General features: G+C 37.2%; 1 protein-coding gene across 1 annotated transcript; it reads right to left on the bottom strand.

Annotated features, from left to right (window-relative positions):
• Positions 1-5,347: 5,347 nt before the first annotated feature.
• On the bottom strand, positions 5,348-6,193 carry LOC122143094 (C-C chemokine receptor type 8-like). Its single transcript, XM_042753955.1, has one exon. The coding sequence runs from the start codon at positions 6,191-6,193 to the stop codon at positions 5,348-5,350; it is 846 nt and encodes a 281-aa protein (XP_042609889.1).
• Positions 6,194-20,499: the final 14,306 nt, after the last annotated feature.

Below are 20,499 nucleotides of genomic sequence, written 5' to 3'. Positions count from 1 at the left end.
TTAGCTAGCAAGTGTTTAATCAAACATATGAAAGGGCATAAACTGTACTTTTTATTTTTTTTAATTTTTATTTGTTTGGGTTTTGGTTTGGGTTTTCTATTTCCGTATTTGTTACAAATTTTGTTGTAGTGGTGAGCCCAAGCAATTTTTCCACTCAGTGTGGGACAATACAGTACAAATAGAATGCAATTACAAAACCTGTATATTATGCGTCACAGAGGAGTAATTGATGGACTAGAGTGTATTATAAATTATTTGTGGGTTATGGTCTGATGTTTGTATCAGCAGTTTGAAAACCCCCTTCTGATGGCAGCCATTCACTGCATAGGATCCATTGGTTGAGCACGGTATGTTATGCAAAAATCGTCTTAATTTTTTCAAGATGAAGAACCAAATAATTTTACATCCTGGGATGGCCTAAGGATGAGTACTTACTAATAATATAAATTTTTGTGTTAACTATTCCGTTACAGTTTTAAATCACAATATGCAAACATGCACAAAAAATGTGTCAGAACAAACAAATGTGATACTGTAGATCACTTTACACAGACAATCAAATGAACCCATTTAAAAATCCCACTGTTGCAATAGTTAAAGTAGAATCGGGTTTTAATTTTAAGCTCTAAAAACCTTCCTGGACTGCTGTTTTAAAAAAAATGCCTTTCTTCTGCAAAAAAATATGGAAAAATAACAAAAAAAGATCTCAATTAAATATTGGCTAGAGTCACATGTTTATTTCAAATTGCCATACATGACCAAGAGCAGAATTAGCCTGGTGGTGCAACCATAAAGCAAGATATTGACTGACATCAAAGATCCAAAATGGGGACTAAAGTAATGTTAACCATCTGACCAACAATTTTTGGGTAAACATTATCTTTAATGTGTCTAGGATTAATATATGAATTCACAAATATTCAGTTTGTTGGGTGTGGTCATAGAAGGAGTAAACATCCTGATGGTCACACAGACAATGGGATAACAGTGAAATTTAGGTATAACATATAAAATCCAACAGCAGCTGTTAGTGAAGGCTGCACGTAAATGTTGCAGTGAACAAAATAGTGCTCTAAATTAACATTTTATGTTACAAATAAGTTAACAATATTGATGTAGTAATACTGGTAGCACTCAATATAAAAATTTGGTGATAAATGTTACAATAAAGTGTACGTTTTGGACTAATCAGACACACATGTATTCATTATATTTAATGAACAATCCAGCAAAAACCCTCACTCAACAAGCCAAACTTTGAGGGTCTATGGACCCTTCCCCCGAAAAGAGCACCCTAAAGGGCTCAGTTACCAGGGCAAACTATCTGATAAGACTGTTTTTGGATGTTCAAAAGTATGTGAGAGATGATGTGACGTGCAGTAAGAATGGACCCTTCGGAAGCCCACGCAATGCCCCCTAAAAACTGAACTTTCCTGTTTTCACTCATAGACAAACCTTTCTGATGAATAAACATGCTCCCAGGACATTGTGGATATGATTTTAACTGTCTTGTATAGTGTCTCTTGCATTGTATTGGTTTTATGCACATGATTTGTGTGTGTGTGTGTGTGTGTGTGTGTGTGTGTGTGTGTGTTTGTGTGTTTGTTTTAGACTAGTTACAGTATGTATTTGTGATTTAGTTGATAAAACTTATGCACAATACATAAAGTATTGGTTCTGATTAGGTTCTGATTACTGTACCTTAAAAAGGGTATTTCCCTTACCCTGGAAATGAACATTTATTTTGAATTAATAAATAATCAATAACTAAGCGTTCGCTAGACAAACTGGTCAAATGAATGTATTTTAAATTCTACTTTATCAAGCTAATTCTATTAAAACTATCCAAATATTAGAATTATAGTGAGTTATGATTAATTATTAATATTCCCTTTTGAGCCGAAGGCTGCACGATTATGACATAGATTATTCCCTTGAAATTGTATTATGGCGACTTCAATTAAGATTATCACAATTTACATTAAATTATGTTTATACCATTGTTTTGAAGCCACCTGCCTGCCGTATTTTATATGAAAAAACATAAACAAGCTGAAAACACTCTAACTGAAAACTTTTTAGTGCATTTCTATAGTATTAAGCCTCAAATGTCAACTATACATGGATTGGTTTCTGTACATTATAAATAAAGTTAAAATTATGAATGGGTATTATAATGTTATACTAAAACTAAAATTAATAAATTGGCGTAATGGGAAAAACCACCGGTTAAGATAACATGTAGAAAGAAAAAACGCATCTTAAGCACACCGAATAAGTGGACTTTGACTGATTAATTGCCACTTTGGACGATTATTGTAATTGTGGCATCCATAATTGCCATTCGTGATTAGAAATTTGATTAATTGTGCAGCCCTACTTTGAGCTAAGTTTGCTACAAAAGTAACACCCTATTTTGAAATACTTAGATGATTGTTGTATTTTTTTTTTTCTCTTTATATCAGTCAGTGTATTCATACTCAGTGTTTGTATAAGTTTTTTTATGCATAACAGTAACCCTAGAGTGTGATCAAACAGTTCACAGGTTAAATAACTTATTTCTTATAACAAAGATAGAAGCTGAACTGAATGAGTAATAAACAAAAAAAATAAATAAATAAATTGTATAAAAAGTAATAAATTCACACAGATTAAAGCGTGCAAAAGAATTATAAAAAAACAATTAAAATAGCTGGGCTAAGATATATAACTTTTTTTTATTATATTACTGCATAAATATGTCAATTCAGTATACACATTTGATCCCACCATAAAACAAAATTTTTTCACACACATTTCCAAATTAATTATTGATTTTTTTCAAAGTGTTACTAAATGAAAATATATTTGGAAATTTTTCATGTCGGGAAAAAAAAAAGGGGATAATTATCTTGGTGGCCAATTTATGCAGCCTGCAAATGCGACCACTCCGAAGGATGCAGCTTTCCTTTTGAGAAACGTCTACATGAGGTCGTTTAACAGCATGTCACTGACATTTTCATACATTTATGCTGATGCTACATACGTAAACAACAAATGTTATCAATCAACAGTTGTATTTATAAACTAACACAAATGAATAATTTTGATGCTGTTAAAAATGTTACTATTTCATAAACAAAAAAATATATAACAATATGCCTGATGAAAAATGTAATGTATGGATCTACAAATTGATGCTAAATGCTTAATTACACTTGCATTAACAGAAAAAAAAAAAACATTCAAACAGTAATGCCATAAATTTCATTTAACCTAAAATATCTATTCTAAATAAATATAAGTGTCTATAAGTGTGTGTATATATATATATATATATATATATATATATATATTATTATACATTCTCTGGAGAACATTATTCTGACTGCTCAGATATTCTGCTCAACTTGTGTTTAATCTCTCAAATGAACTTTCCCTGTGCATTTATTTAGTTAGCAAAATAACCAAAATAAAACAATCAGGTAATCAGGACTCTGGCACAAAGCAGAGCAATAAAAAAGGATTTATAACCAAATCTCTCAGTTACGTTTTTTTGTTTGTGAGGAGAACAGAAGAAGGAGAGTTTTCCAGTTCTGGTGCAGATAAAGGACCAGGCTCAACAAAACCAGCCAGCATAAAACAAATATAACTAAGCGACCAAGCAATCTGAATATTCTGCAGTGTCGCAATAGAGTGCAATCCAGTTATATGTAAATGGAGCATATGTGATGAACAACCTATAGCAGTAGTTACTCGGATTAAATGAAATGCTCTTCTCTTCATGTGGTTTTCCTCTCCATCTCCCTCTCCCTATCTCTCCTGGTCCTGACTGCTTCAGAGCTCCGAGAACAGCCACAAGACAAAACAACTGGATGAAGAGGTAGAGTACAAGCTGCAGTGAGTAGACCATACATATACATAAACAGGAAATGAGAGAAAAAACTGAAACATGCAGAACAAACAAGAGCCAAAAATAAATATCCAGGCAATAGTGCAGCAGATCACTCTGTATCTGAGAGGTTTGTCCTCAGAAAAGGTTACAGGATGAACCACTGCCAGGTTAACGCTCAACACACATCAGACACTGAAACAGAGGACGCCCAGTGAAAATAACTCCAAACAAAAACTGTGTTACTGATGTGAGACTTGGAAATGGAAACCATTTTGTGATTAGAATGAGCAAAGAGTCCACAGAGAAAAAGATCCCACAAACGGACATATTAAGATTGAAGAATTCTAATGCAATTCCACTTCCTGTTCCTGTGATGATGAGCCAGATTACATAAAAGTGTATAGGAAGACCAGATAAGAAGTTGAAGGTCAGCATCCAAATTTCTAATATGTCCATTTTCCAAAATGAAGATACTGTGAGGTTGGCAGATGAATGAGGTTCAGTTAAGTTCTTCATCAGTTCCATGTTTATCTTCTCCAACCACAACCAGAAGAACAAATTAAAAATGTTGCAGTTGTGATCTATGAAAAGAGAAATGTTTAAGTGCTTCAAAAGAATAATCAATAAAAACGCAGATGATGACACATCAACTGAAAAATTAGTGTAGGGAAATTTATAATTTATAATTCACACAATACCCCAATTATATCCAGAAAATAAATAAATACGTAAATATCATGCTATAAAGAATACTAATTTAAATGTGTTTAACATTCAAAGATTAAGTTCAAATTATTATTAATACCCCCCCCCCCCCCCCCACAGTTCAATAAAGTTTTACTTAACTAATCCATCTACCACAATGACTGTTATCATAGAGTAGAGACAGACAATAAATCAAAGAAAAAAAGATTTTCTCACCTGAATAGTGAATGTTCAGTCTCTCTGGTTTGACTGCTGTTTTATATTGTGACTTCACAGCTGTTACAAGACCATATGTGCATGATTTTGCTATGTAAACATCACATACAATAGAACATCAGCTATGCAAATATTCAAAGTGAAAAACAAGAGGTTAAAAAAAGACAGACTTGAGCAAACGAACAGATTTTTTTTTCTCTCTGTGGAAAACTAACAATTACCAACTAAAATACTACTTACAGGATAATTAAAAAAAAAAGATAGTATTACAGATTAAGTACAAGTATAGGCCGATTACTAAGACTATTCTGTCTGTTAGTCAGAATAAGCATACTTAAGTAATTATGTAAAAATATATCTCTGATTACTACATAAAACATGGACAAAGTACACTGTCCTATTTTTTATTTTTGGTTTAACAGAAGTTACAGCATACTTAAACTTTAATTATTATTATTATTATTTTATTGCATTTTTTATTATTATTATTATTATTATTATTATTATTATTATTATTATTATTATTATTATTATTTTATTTGTAGAGGATGCTTATGAGGAACGGAGGCAGGAGAGTTTTCCAATGCGGTGCAGATAAAGAACCGGCTGAACAAAACCACCCAGTGTGTAGCAAAACAAAGCAGCGATTCGCAGTTCCAGACTTTGTTGCTTTGTCACAACACGATACAATGCTAAAATAATAAATGGGACATTTAAGAAAATCGTGTTCACACTAGTTATTAGAATGAGATGAAATGCTTTTCTCTTCATGTTGTTTTCCTCTTCTTTCTCTCTCGCTCTCTCTCCTGGTCCTGACTGCTTCAGAGCTCTAAGAACAGCCACAAGACAAAAGAGCTGGATAGAGAAGAAAAGGAGGAACTGCAGTGTAAAGGACCATGTGTGTGCAACAGTATTGAGCGCCATTAAAATGAACATGGTGTACAAACAGGAGCCAAGAGTGAGTATCCAAACCACAATGCAGCAGATAACTCTATATCTGAGAGGTTTGTACTTCAGAAAGGTTACAGGATGAACCACTGCCAGGTAACGCTCAACACACATCAGACACAAAAACAGAGAACGACCAGTGATGCCTTGCCCTTGGATAAAATTTGACACTATCTTGAGATTTGGAAACCAAATTGCCATTGTATCTAAGAAACAGAATATACAGATTCCAATCTCACAAACAGACAAATTGAGGTTGAAGAACTCTAATGCAACCCCACTTCCTGCTCCTGTGATGATGAGCCATATAACATAGCAGTGGTTGGCCATACCAAACAGGAAAGTAAAGCTGCACAGAAACAATTGTAGACTGTCTGTTAGCCCAATGGATTGAGTTGTGGGATTTGCAGACGCTGCAAGTGTGATGAAAGTCACTGTAGAGTTATTCATCTTCTTGTCTTGTATAAGACCCCTGACAATAAATAATAATTTATCTATAGGAAAAGATAAGAGTAAGTATATTAGATAAACAGGCTCCTAGATAAAAAAGGATACACTTTATGATAAGTATACACTAATAAAGTACTTACAAATCATTTGCAAACTATTAATAGTTAATTCATACTTTGTAAACTGTAGTTAATATATTAAAATAGGAAGTTTGTACAGTCGTGGCCAAAAGTTTTGAGAATTACATAAATATTAGTTTTCAAAAAGTTTGCTGCTAAACTGCTTTTAGATCTTTGTTTCAGTTGTTTCTGTGATGTACTGAAATATAATTTCAAGCACTTCATACGTTTTCAAAGGCTTTTATAAAAACAATTACATGACATTTATGCAAAGAGTCAGTATTTGCAGTGTTGGCCCTTCTTTTTCAGGACCTCTGCAATTCGACTGGGCATGCTCTCAATCAACTTCTGGGCCAAATCCTGACTGATAGCAACCCATTCTTTCATAATAACTTCTTGGAGTTTGTCAGAATTAGTGGGTTTTTGTTTGTCCACCCGCCTCTTGAGGATTGACCACAAGTTCTCAATGGGATTAACCCTCTGGAGTCTAAGGGTATTTTTGGGGCCTGGAGAAGTTTTGTCATGCCCTGACATTTGTGCTTTTTTCAGTTTCTTATAAATATCTAAATGGCTAAAGTCTAATCTCACTGTAATCAGCACAAACTAGGCTATAATAATATGTGAGCAGCATGTATGTACATGATTGTTTTTTTGAGAAAAAAAATGTTATACGTGGTTAGTGAAAAACTAAAAATGTTAAATCACTTGAAAAAGGCAATAAAACACATATAGAAAATTGGTTCCCAGATATTTTGAGAACTGGAGCTTGTAGCCTAGAATTTTTTTTTTCTAAATGATGTGAAAATCATCTTGTTTACTCACTTACAGAAAACAATATATTGATTTAAATTTTCTAAGACACTTTTTGTTGGTAATAAAGTCATATGCGAGTAGGCGTCAACTATCATGAATTCACACCTGAGAAGACAAAGGCCTGCATAATGAGCTGCATAATGAGCCATTCAGTCAGCTGTGTCACTGAGAGGGATGAGTTACAAGAAAGAATGTGAGGACAAAATAAATCTATTTAATTTTATGTTTGTAGTTTATTTAGAATATTATTTAATTATCCAACAACATAATTTAATATTCACTTGTGAGTGCAGTTAAACAGTTTATTAGGAAAAATCAAAGCTGACTTTCAAACTGAATTTTTTGCATCATTACTCCAGTCACACAATCCTTCAAAAATCCTTTTAACGATCTTATTTTCTACAAAAAAAACATTTATTGTTATTATTATCATATTATTATTATTATTATTATTATTATTATTATTATAATGTTGAAAAGAGCTGAGAATATTTTTTTTTTAGGTTTTTTAGGGGGGATCAATTGAAAGAACAGCAATGATTGTTACATTTGTTACAGTTAAATTTATTGGTACATTTATATTATTTACATCAAGCTTTTGAATGGTATAGTAGTGTATATTGTTATTGAAACTTCATAATGTTTCACTTGATTATACATTTAGTCAGGAATTATAGTTTGGAAAAAGTCTTTGGAAAAAGGTCTAACTAGTACAAATGTTTACACGTTATGTGGAAAACTAGTACAAGTATATAAATCAATAAAAAGAGACTTACTCATGTTTATGATCTCTGCTGAATAAAGTGCTTCATTCTTCTTTTCTGAGGAAATCCAAATCTCAAATCCTCAACCACATCACATCTTTTGGGGTGAATTATGTCTTATTCCTCTCATCGCGAAGCAAACAGTAAAATAATAAAAACTCGAAGAACAGTCTCGCTGCGTTGTCTTCTGTTGTGTGGGCGTATTCAAAAGCCGCGCGCTTCAGTGAAACATTTGAATCTCAAAAGCGCGCTCGGCGCGGGGGCGTGGTCGCATTAGAAGATAATGAAGGCAGACGTGAAAAAAACGGACATCGCGTTGTTTTCATATGGATTACTTTATCACAGAATAATATTTGTTTTCAGCAGCACTTGTTTAGTTTAAAAGTAGACATGTCAGGCTTTCTATAGATATCTCTCTCATGTCTCTGTGTTGAGTATTCACTGAGTTACAGTTCATTTTTAATGACGCATTTGTATCTGAAGATCAGCGCAGACAAAGGCTGCAGACAGCACTCCTTGTTTGTTATCTTTATTTTATAAGTGCACAAAGTTTTGTTGTTATTATGTCTGTATACAAAAAAAAAGTAGACCCTTTACAGATTCGATTGATGTATTGCACTTATCTGTACGATCAAAACTGAAAGTGTAATTTAAGTTCTTTTCGGGGTTATCAGGAGAAAATACCCCAAAACGCGTATACGCGTTAATCGACTCCAGAGGGTTAAGATCTGGGGAGTTTCCAGGCCATGGACCCAAAATTTCAACATTCTGGTCCCCGAGCCACTTAGTTATCACTTTTGCCTTAAGGCACGGTGCTCCATCTTGCTGGAAAAATGCATTGTTCTTCACCAAACTGTTGTTGGATGTGTTGGAAGAAGTTGCTGTTGGAGGGTGTTTTGGTACCATTCTTTATTCATGGCTGTGTTTTTTTGGGCAGAATTGTGAGTGAGCCCACTCCCTTGGATGAGAAGCAACCCCACACATGAATGGTGTCAGGATGCTTTACTGTTGGCATGACACAGGACTGATGGTAGCGCTCACATTTTCTTCTCCGGACAAGCCTTTTTCCAGATGCCCAAAACAATCGGAAAGGGGCTTCATCGGAGAATATGACTTTGCCCCAGTCCTCAGCAGTCCATTCACTATACTTTCTGCAGAAGATCAATCTGTCCCTGATGTTTTTTTGGAGAGAAGTGGCTTCTTTGCTGCCCTTCTTGACACCAGGTCATCTTCCAAAAGTCTTTCGCCTCACTGTGCGTGCAGATGCGCTCACACCTGCCTGCTGCCATTCCTGAGCAAGCTCTGCACTGGTGGCACTCCGATCCCGCAGCTGAATCCTCTTTAGGAGACGATCCTGGCGCTTGCTGGACTTTCTTGGACGCCCCCTGAAGCCTTCTTTACAAGAATTGAACCTCTTTCCTTGAAGTTCTTGATGAACCTATAAATTGTTGATTTAGGCGCAATCTTAGTAGCCACAATATACTTGCCTGTGAAGCCATTTTTATGCAACGCAATGATGGCTGCACGCGTTTCTTTGCAGGTCACCATGGTTAACAATGGAAGAACAATGATTTTCAAGCATCACCCTCCTTTTAACATGTCAAGTCTGCCATTCTAACCCAATCAGCCTGACACAATGATCTCCAGCCTTGTGCTCATCAACATTCTCACCTGAGTTAACAAGATGATTACTGAAATGATCTCAGCAGGTCCTTTAATGACAGCAATGAAATGCAGTGGAATATGCAGAGGGATTAAGTTAATTTTCATGGCAAAGAAGGACTATGCAATTCATCTGATCACTCTTCATAACATTCTGGAGTATATGCAAATTCCTATTATAAAAACTTAAGCAGCAACTTTTCCAATTTCCAATATTTATGTTATTCTCAAAACTTTTGGCCACAACTGTACAGTATTAAAACCTTTACACCTATGGAGAGCCCCTGTAAACCACATATGCCAGTTTGTGTGTGTATCCTTAATGCTCTTGTAAACATTTTAAGGAAGACTAGTGCAATTAATGTTCAGTAAAGGTTGGTTTAAAGAACTTAATTACATTTTCTCGTTTTCTATGACTGAATCTAAAGTGAAAACTATTCACTTATAATTTCCAATTAACAGTTCCTTTACTACAAGCTAATTAAGTTGTAATAATAGTGTTAATTACAGTGACAATGAGTGAAGGATTGACAATTTGTATGGAGTATATTGATGTATTATCTACAGTTTATAAAGTATGCATTAACTATAAACTAATAGTTTGCTAATGATTCATAAGTACTTTATTAGTCTATATTTAAGTGTTACAAAAAAAAGAGACCTTGCCTTGTTTTACTAAACAGCTAATTCATCTAAGTAGCCCATAACTCAAACTACAGTATGTCTACAAATCACACTGATATTTGCATTTCACTGAATGGAATAACAAATTAAGTTAAAATATTTCACCTGAAGCGTGAATGTTCAGTCTCTCTGAGTGTAAATAATACCCGGTCCTGTTTGTGTAGTCTCACTTCAGAGTTGCCACAAACATTTATCAAAGACGTGTCACATTAAACAAAACATAAGCAAATGCATGTGGTTGAAAAATGTGTGATTTGAATGGTGTTCATTCAAATTAATTAAAACATTTGAATAGACTGATAAATGGTGAGCATCTTTCCCCCCCTGTGGACATTACATAAATACTATTAAATGTTAATGATGAATGAGACTTTCATTCCAAGTGACTGTGCATTCAAGGTATACATTTCAACAGTGTAAACTCTACTTAGCTCATATGCAGTGCTGTGAAAAAATAAACTTGTCTATGTTTTAAATATAATTACATATTAGTATAATTTTCAATATAATTAAATATTTTTCATGACCCACAAACTAGAAAATTGAGATACTGCATAATACATGAATAGTTTATTTAAAAATAAATAAAAGAATAAAAAAATACAAATATGATAACCACAGACCAAACTATTACAATTTGTGCAAACAAATAAAACGGTGCAAAAAAGGTTACGCACAAGTCAATTTAATGTGATGGACCCCTCTAAATAAAATGTGAATGTTATTAATAATTACAATTAATGAACAAAGCAACATAACTTGAAAGGTAGAGAGGCAGGAGAGTTTTCCAAAGTGGTTCAGATAAAGAACAGGCTCAACGAAATCTGTCAACAAATAACAAAACAAACAAATGCACCAAAGTGCATGAATATTCTGTTTTGTTAAAATGGTAAAGAATCCTGAGATCATAAATGGGACATATATGATTACTGTGTTCACAGTACATATTAGAATGAAATGAAAAGCTCTTCTCTTCATGTGGTTTTCCTCCTCTCTCTCCCTCTGTCTCCTGGTCCTGACTGATTCAGAGCTCTGAGAACAGCCACAAAACAAAACAGCTGGATGGAGAGGAAGAGGAGGAACTGCACTGAAAAGAACAATGTATGTGTTATAGTATATGGCGAGATGAACACAGAGAAAAGACATGAGACAAGAGTAATTATCCAGGCTGCAGCGGAGCAGATCACTCTGTATCTGAGAGGTTTGTACTTCAGAAAGGTTACAGGATGAACCACTGCCAGGTAACACTCAGCACAGATCAGACACTGAAACAGAGGACGACCAGTGACCGCTAGTCCTATTAAAAACATGTTAATTTTGTAAGACTTGAAAACCAAAATGACAGTATAAAAATCAATGAATGTATCGTAAATTCTACTTTATCAAGCGAATTCTATTAACCTATCCAAATATTAGAATTATAATGAGTTATGATTAATTATTAATAGTCCCCTTTTGAGCTAGGGCTGTAACATTATTACAAAAAATTATAATTGTCGATTATTCCCTTGTATTTGTAAATGCGTTTATTAATTACGATTCTCACAATTTACATTGAATGATGTTTATACCATTGTTTGAAGCAACTGCATGCTGTCACAGACACGCCAGGCTCCAACCCCTTCCAATCACAGCGCACTCCCTCACCTGAGTACTGATCACACACACCTGCCCCTCGTCAGCACCTCATCTACCAGCACTTAAAAGACACACACAGTCACTGTCCGGTCTCGTTCGCAACTAGGATTACCTACCTGCCAACTTCAAGGACTTCCATTGCTATACTTACCTGTCTCCAGTGATTCCCAGTTACCTCCTGTGTCGATCGTGAGTGTGTGTGTGTGTGTGTGTGTGTCTCTAGCCCTCAACGTCTCCACTCCTCTGCTACTTCCAGGACCTTCACCCTACATCAATACAAGGACAGTTTCAGTTTACTCACTCTCTGCAATCACCGTTATACCACTGTTTACCATACCTCCTCTGCTTGTGTCAATAAATACCACCTTATCTGTGATCTTCCGTCTCCGAACCATCTGTACTGTAACAGAAGACCGGACCGAAGACAGACTGACACAAGCATGAGCCATCCAGACCCCTTTCAGGACCTCGTAGACGCCTTGCGGCGCACACTGAACATCCCTCCATCACCTTCACCACCAGTGGGCACTTCCGGGAACGACACCATCACTTCTTCACCTTCCGTGCCCTCCAGTCCCATGGCCAAACCAGCGCCCTTCTCTGGGTCGGCGGAGGAATGCAGCAGATTTCTCCTGCAATGCTCGCTGGTCCTGGAGATGCAGCCGCACTTATTCCCCACCGGAGATCCAAGTGGCATTCATCGTATCACAGTTGAAAGGTAAAGCACTTCAATGGGCCGATTCCATTTGGACCCAGAATAATCCTGTCATCCAGTCATATACCAGCTTTGTTGACAACTTCAGGGAAGTTTTCGGAAAACCTACCTGGGATTCGTCCATCGGTGAGAAACTATACAATTTAAAACAAGGCAAGATGTCTGTGAATGATTATGCTCTTCAGTTTAGAACTCTCGCGGCCACAAGTGGGTGGAATGAACAAGCCCTACTAACTACCTATCGACAAGGATTGGATCCCTGAGTGCGGTTGCATCTCGCTGCATACGAGGATACCATCGGGCTTGAATGTTTCATCCAACTCTCCATACGCTTCGCCACTCGTATGCAGTCGTGTCTCGAAGAGCACCAGGGCCAGCCTCAACACAACATCTCCCTCTGCCGACCAGAGCCCGTCAGCCCTCCAGAACCAGCCCACGAACCCATGCAAATGGACTCTACCCGCCTGATTGGAGCTGAACGGCAGAGAAGGCTGACCCAGAATCTGTGCCTATACTCCGGATCTCCGGGGCATATCCTCTCTACATGCCCCATACGCCCTCCTCGTTCTCTGGTGAGTGCCATCTTCCCTACCTTAAATCAGATGAAACCACTCACCACTATTATGACACTTACTGCTGCTGATATTTTTATTCCAGTCAATGCACTCCTCGATTCTGGGTCAGCCGGCTACTTCATCTCTGGCTCCTTCTGCCGTCAGCTCAACCTCCCGACCACGGCCACACAATCCTCCTACCAGATCCACTCAATAATGGGAAGGCCGCTGAGCAGGAGACAGGTTCGCCGTAGTGTCGGGCCTCTTCAACTGCAAATTGGCATTCTTCACAAGGAAAAGATCCATCTGCTGGTTCTGGAGGAATCCACCGCTGACGTGGTCCTAGGGCGCCCGTGGTTGGAGCAGCATAACCCAGTCCTATCCTGGAAAACTGGCGAAATCCTGAAGTGGGGCAAAACCTGTTTCATGGACTGTTTTCCCGAGGTTCCTGTTCCATCCTCTCTGCTTCCAAAACCACTCTCTGTCTGTGCGACCTCCATAGAGAGTCCGATGGAAAGACGATCTGTGGACATACCGTCATGTTACGCCCCCTTCAGTGATGTTTTCTGCTCAAAAAGAGCCTCCAAGCTGCCTCCACATCGGCCATGGGACTGCGCCATTGATCTGCTTCCGGGTGAGTCAGTGCCAAGGGGAAAGATCTATCCCCTTTCTATCCTGGAGGAGAAGGCCATGGAAGAGTACATCGAGGAGGCTCTGGCTCAAGGTTACATCCGTCCATCCACTTCCCCTGCTGCTTCGAGCTTCTTCTTTATGGAGAAAAAGGACAGAGGCTTGCGGCCATGTATAGACTACCGAGCCCTCAACCATATCACCGTGAAATTCAGATATCCCCTTCCTCTCGTCCCAGGAGCCCTGGAACACCTCCGTGGTGCCACTGTCTTCACCAAGTTGGACCTCCGCAGTGCGTACAGCCTCATCTGGATACGTGAGGGGGACAAGTGGAAGACAGCCTTCATCACACCCACTGGACACTACGAGTACCTCGTGATGCTGTATGGCCTGGTCAACGCCCCCTTCGTATTCCAGGACTTCATCCACGAGTGCTCCGGGAGTTTCTCCACAAATTCGTCCTGGTCTACATAGATGAAACCCTTATTTACTCCCGGAGCTTGACCGAACATCGTCACCACATTGCAGAGGTCCTGAAACGCCTGAGGGAATACCAACTCTACCTGAAAGTGGAAAAGTGCTCCTTCCATCAGCCCTCAGTGCAGTTCCTTGGATACAACATCGACAGCAGTGGCATCCGGATGGACGAGGGGAAGGTGGATGCCATCCGGAACTGGCCAACACCTACCACTGTCAAAGAACTCCAAAGATTCCTCGGCTTCTCCAATTTCTACCGCCGCTTCATCCAGAATTATAGCTCCATCATCAGTCCACTTACAAGCCTTCTCCGGAATAAGCCCAAGTCTCTGTCCTGGACCCCATCGGCCACGGAGGCCTTCGCTACCCTCAAGGAAGCCTTCACTACCGCTCCTCTACTGGTGCACCCTGACCCTGACAAACCTTTTATAGTGGAAGTGGACGCCTCCACCACCGGAGTAGGAGCGGTGCTTTCGCAGCAGCAGGGGAATCCCAGCAGACTCCATCCATGTGCCTTCTTCTCCCTCAAGCTCAACCTGGCGGAGGTGAACTACGACATCGGCAACTGCAAACTTCTGGCTATCAAGCTAGCGCTCGAGGAGTGGAGGCATTGGTTGGAGGGAGCAAGCATCCGTTCCAGGTACTTACGGACCATAAAAACCTGGAGAACCTGAGAATGGCCAAAAGACTCAATCCCCGACAAGACCGGTGGGCTTTATTCTTTACCCGTTTCCATTTTACAAATTCCTATAGACCCGGATCCAAGGAACGTCAAGGCTGACGCCCTCTCCCGTTGTTACACACCTGAAGAAAACTCTGAAGAACCTGAATCCATACTCCCTGAAAGACTGATGGTCAGCCCAACCACCTGGTCCACGGAAACCATACCCTCCTTCAATGCCTCTGCCAATACCCCGCCGGGTTGCCCACCTGACAGGCAGTATATCAGCAGGACACGGCGCACTCCACTCATCCACGCTGCTCACACCTCACTAGGCACTGGCCACCCGGGGTCAATGAAACCCTCTCGTTGCTAAAAGAACGCTTCTGGTGGCCCAACATGGCATCCAAGGTCAGAAGGTACGTGCAAGGATGTAAGGATGTGGGGGGGGGTCACTGTCACAGACACGCCAGGCTCCAACCCCTTCCAATCACAGCGCATTCCCTCACCTGAGTACTGATCACACACACCTGCCCCTCGTCAGCACCTCATCTACCAGCACTTAAAAGACACTCACACACACACAGTCACTGTCTGGTCTCGTCCGCAACTAGGATTATCTACCTGCCAACTTCAAGGACTTGCATTGCTATACTTACCTGTCTCCAGTGATTCCCAGTTACCTCCTGTGTCAATCGTGAGTGTGTGTGTGTGTGTGTGTCTCCAGCCCTCAACGTCTCCACTCCTCTGCTACTTCCAGGACCTTCACCCTACATCAATACAAGGACAGTATCAGTTTACTCACTCTCTGCAATCACCGTTATACCACTGTTTACCATACCTCCTCTGCTTGTGTCAATAAATACAAACTTATCTGTGATCTTCCGTCTCCATACATACTGACATTTTCATACATTTATGCTGATGCTACATACGTAAACAACAAATGTTATCAACCAACAGTTGTATTTATTAGCTAACAAAAATGAATAATTTTGATGCTGTAAAAGAAATAACAATATGCATGAAACATGTAATATATGGATTATATATATATATATATATATATATATATATATATATATATATATATATATATATATATATATTTTATTATTATACAATTCTCTGGAGAACATTATTCTGACTGCTCAGATATTCTGCTCAACTTGTGTTAATCTCTCAAATGAACTTTAACTGTGCATTTATTTATTTAGCAAAATTAACAAAATAAAACAATCAGGTAATCAGGACACTGGCACAAAGCAGACAATAAAAAGGATTTAAACCAAATCTCTCAGTTACGTTTTTTTTGTTGGAGAACAGAAGAAGGAGAGTTTTCCAGTCCGGCTCAAATAAAGACCAGGCTGAACAAAACCACCCAGCATAAAACAAATATAACTAAGCGACCAAGCAATCTGAATATTCTGCAGTGTCGCAATAGAGTGCAATCCAGTGATAGTAAATGGAGCATATGTGATGACCAAGCTAGCAGTAGTTACTCGGATTAAATTAAATGCTCTTCTCTTCATGTGGTTTTCCTCCTCTCTCTCCTGGTCCTGACTGCTTCAGAGCTCTAAGAACAGCCACAAGACAAAACAACTGGATGAAGAGGTAGAGTACAAGCTGCAGTGAGTAGAACCATACATATACATAAACAGGAAATGAGAGAAAACTGAACATGCAGAACAAACAAGAGCCAAAAATAAATATCCAGGCCATAGTGCAGCAGATCACTCTATATCTGAGAGGTTTGTCCTTCAGAAAAGTTACAGGATGAACCACTGCCAGGTAACGCTCAACACACATCAGACACTGAAACAGAGGACGCCCATTGAAAATAACTCCAAACAAAAACTGTGTTACTGATGTGAGACTTGGAAATGGAAACCATTTTGTGATTAGAATGAGCAAAGAGTCCACAGAGAAAAAGATCCCACAAACGGACATATTAAGAATTCTAATGAAATTCCACTTCCTGTTCCTGTGATGATGAGCCAGATTACATAAGAGTGTATAGGAAGACCAGATAAGAAGTTGAAGGTCAGCATCCACATTTCTAATATGTCCATTTTCCAAAATGAAGATACTGTGAGGTTGGCAGATGAATGAGGTTCAGTTAAGTTCTTCATTAGTTCCATGTTTCTCCAACCAGAACCAGAAGAACAAATGAAAAATGTTGCAGTTGTGATCTATGGAAAGAGAAATGTTTAAGTGCTTCAAAGAAAATCAATAAAAAGCAGATGATGACACAGCAACTGAAAAAATAGTGTAGGTAAATTTTATAATTCTACACAATACCCCAATTATATCCAGAAAATAAATAAATACATAAATATCATGCTATAAAAAATACTAATTTAAATGTGTTTAACATTCAAAGATTAAGTTCAAATTATTATGAATATTTTTTTCCCACAGTTCAATTACGTTTTTACTTAACTAATCCATCTAGCGTGCCATAACCCTTGTCCTGACTTTGTTATCATAGAGCAGAGACAGACAATGAATCAAAGAAAAAAGAGTTTGTCACCTGAATAGTGAATGTTCAGTCTCTCTGGTTTGACTGCTGTTTTATATAGTGACTTCACAGCTGTTACAAGACCATATGTACATGATTCTTCTTAAAAAACACAAAAAACAACATCAACTATAATAATAAATAATAAAAAAAATCAGGAGGTTAAAAAAACAAAAACAGTATTGAGCAAACTTGAACAGATTTTTTTTTTTTTAATTCTCTGTGGAAAACTAACAATTACCAACTAAAATACTACTTACAGGATAATTAAAAAAAAGATAGTATTACAGATTAAGTACAAGTATAGGCCGATTACTAAGACTATTCTGTCTGTTAGTCAGAATAAGCATACTTAAGTAATTATGTAAAGTATATCTCTGATTACTACATTAAACATGGACAAAGTACTCTGTCCTATTTTCTATTTTTGGGGGGTTTAACAGAAGTTTATAGCACACTTAAATAAACTTTATTTAATTATTATTTTTATTTATTTATTTTATTATGTTGTTTGTTATTATTATTATTACTATTTTATTATTATTATTATTATTATTATTATTATTATTATTATTATTTGTAGAGGATGCTTATGAGGAACAGAGGCAGGAGAGAGTATCCAGACCACAGTGCAGCAGATCACTCTATATCTGAGAGGTTTGTACTTCAGAAAGGTTACAGGATGAACCACTGCCAGGTAACGCTCAACACACATCAGACACACTGAAACAGAGAACGACCAGTGATGTCTAGCCCTTGGATAAAATTTGACACTATCTTGAGATTTGGAAACCAAATTGCCATTGTATCTAAGAAACAGAACATACAGATTCCAATCTCACAAACAGACAAATTGCGGTTGAAGAACTCTAATGCAACTCCACTTCCTGCTCCTGTGATGATGAGCCATATAACATAGCAGTGTGTTGGCATACCAAACAGGAAAGTAAAGCTGCACACAAACAATTGTAGACTGTCTGTTAGCCCAATGGATTGAGTTGTGGGATTTGCAGATGCTGCAAGTGTGAGGAAGTTCACTGTAGAGTTATTCATCTTCCTGTCTTCTATAAGACCCTGACAATAAATAATAATTTATCTATAGGAAAAGATAAGAGTAAGTATATTAGATAAACAAGCTACTAGATAAAAAATATACACTTTATGATAAGTATACATTAATAAAGTACTTACAAATCATTTGCAAACTACTAATAATTAATTTATACTTTATAAACTGTAGTTAATATATTAAAATAGGAAGTTTGTACAGTATTAAAACCTTTACACCTGTGGAGAGCCCCTGTAAACCACATATGCCAATGTGTGTGTGTATCCTTATGCAGCTTGTAAACATTTTAAGGAAGACTAGTGCAATTAATGTTCAGTAAAGGTTGGTTTAAAGCACTTAATTACATTTTTTCGTTTTCTGTGACTGAATCTAAAGTGAACTATTCCCTTATAATTCCCAATTAACAGTTCCTTTACTACAAGTCAAGTCAAGTCAAGTCACCTTTATTTATATAGCGCTTTAAACAAAAAAGAATGTCTCAAAGCAACTGAGCAACATTAATTAGGAAAACAGTGTGTCAATAATCCAAAATGACAGTTAAAGGCAGTTCATCATTGAATTCAGTGATGTCATCATCTCAGTTCAGTTTAAATAGTATCTGTGCAATAATCTGCAATCAAGTCAACGATATCGCTGTAAATGAAGTGTCCCCAACTAAGCAAGCCATAGGCGACAGCAGCAAGGAACCAAAACTCCATCGGTGACAGAATGGAGAAAAAACCTTGAGAGAAACCAGGCTCAGTCGGGGGGCCAGTTCTCCTCTGACCAGACGAAACCAGCAGTTCAATTCCAGGCTGCAGCAAGTGTAGATTGTGCAGAAGAATCATCTGTTTCCTGTGGTCTTGTCCCTTTGGTCATCTGAGACAAGGTCTTTACAGGGGATCTGTCTCAAGCTAATTACAAGCTAATTAAATTATAATAATTGTGTTAATTACAGAGACAATGAATGAAGGATTGACTATTTGTATAGTAGTATTATTGATGTATTATCACAGTTTATAAAGTATGTATTAACTATAAACTAATAGTTTGCTAATGATTTGTAAGTACTTTATTAGTGTATATTTTAAATGTTACAAAAAAAGAGACCTTGGTCCTTGTTTTACTCAACAGCTAATTCATCTCAGTAGCCCATAACTCAAACTACAGTATGTCTACAAATCACACTGATATTTGCATTTCACTGAATGGGAAAACAAATTAAGTTAAATATTTCACCTGAAGCGTGAATGTTCAGTCTCTCTGGTTGTAAATAATACCCGTCCTGTTTGTGTAGTCTCACTTCAGAGTTGCCACAAACATTTATCAAAGATGTGTCACATTAAACAAAACATAAGCAAATGCATGTGGTTGTTCATTCAAATTAATTAAAACATTTGAATAGACTGAGAAATGGTGAGCATCTTTCCCCCCCTGTGGACATTACATAAATACTATTAAATGTTAATGATGAATGAGACTTTCATTCCTAGTGACTGTGCATTCAAGGTATACATTTCAAAGGTGTAAACTCTACTTAGCTCATACGCAGTGCTGTGAAAAAATAAACTTGTCTATGTTTTAAATATAATGACATATTTGTATAATTTTCAATATAATTAAATATTTTTCATGACCCACAAACTAGAAAATTGAGATACTGCATAATTCATGAATAGTTTATTTAAAAATAAATAAATGAATAAAAAAATACAAATATGATAATCACAAACCAAACTATTACACATTTGTTGTGCATAAAAACATAAAACGATGCAAAAAAAAGGTTACGCACAAGTCAATTTAATGTGATGGACCTCTCTAAATAAAATGTGAATGTTATTAATAATTACAATTAATGAACAAAGCTACATAAACTTGAAAGGAAGAGAGGCAGGAGAGTTTTCCAAAGCGGTGCAGATAAAGAAACAGGCTCAACGAAACCAGCCAACAAATAACAAAACAAACAAATGCACCAAAGTGCACGAATATTCTGTTTTGTTAAAATGGTAAAGAATCC

This window comes from Cyprinus carpio, unplaced genomic scaffold (genome assembly GCF_018340385.1).
Source record: "Cyprinus carpio isolate SPL01 unplaced genomic scaffold, ASM1834038v1 S000000739, whole genome shotgun sequence".
In the NCBI taxonomy this organism is placed as follows: domain Eukaryota; kingdom Metazoa; phylum Chordata; class Actinopteri; order Cypriniformes; family Cyprinidae; genus Cyprinus; species Cyprinus carpio.
Note: the sequence above shows the minus strand (reverse complement) of the source record. Positions and strands in the feature narration are given on the sequence as shown.

Excerpts from the sequence above, each read along its gene's own strand:
- LOC122143094 (XM_042753955.1), bottom strand. The coding sequence starts at position 6,193 with ATGAATAACTCTACAGTGACTTTCATCACACTTGCAGCGTCTGCAAAT.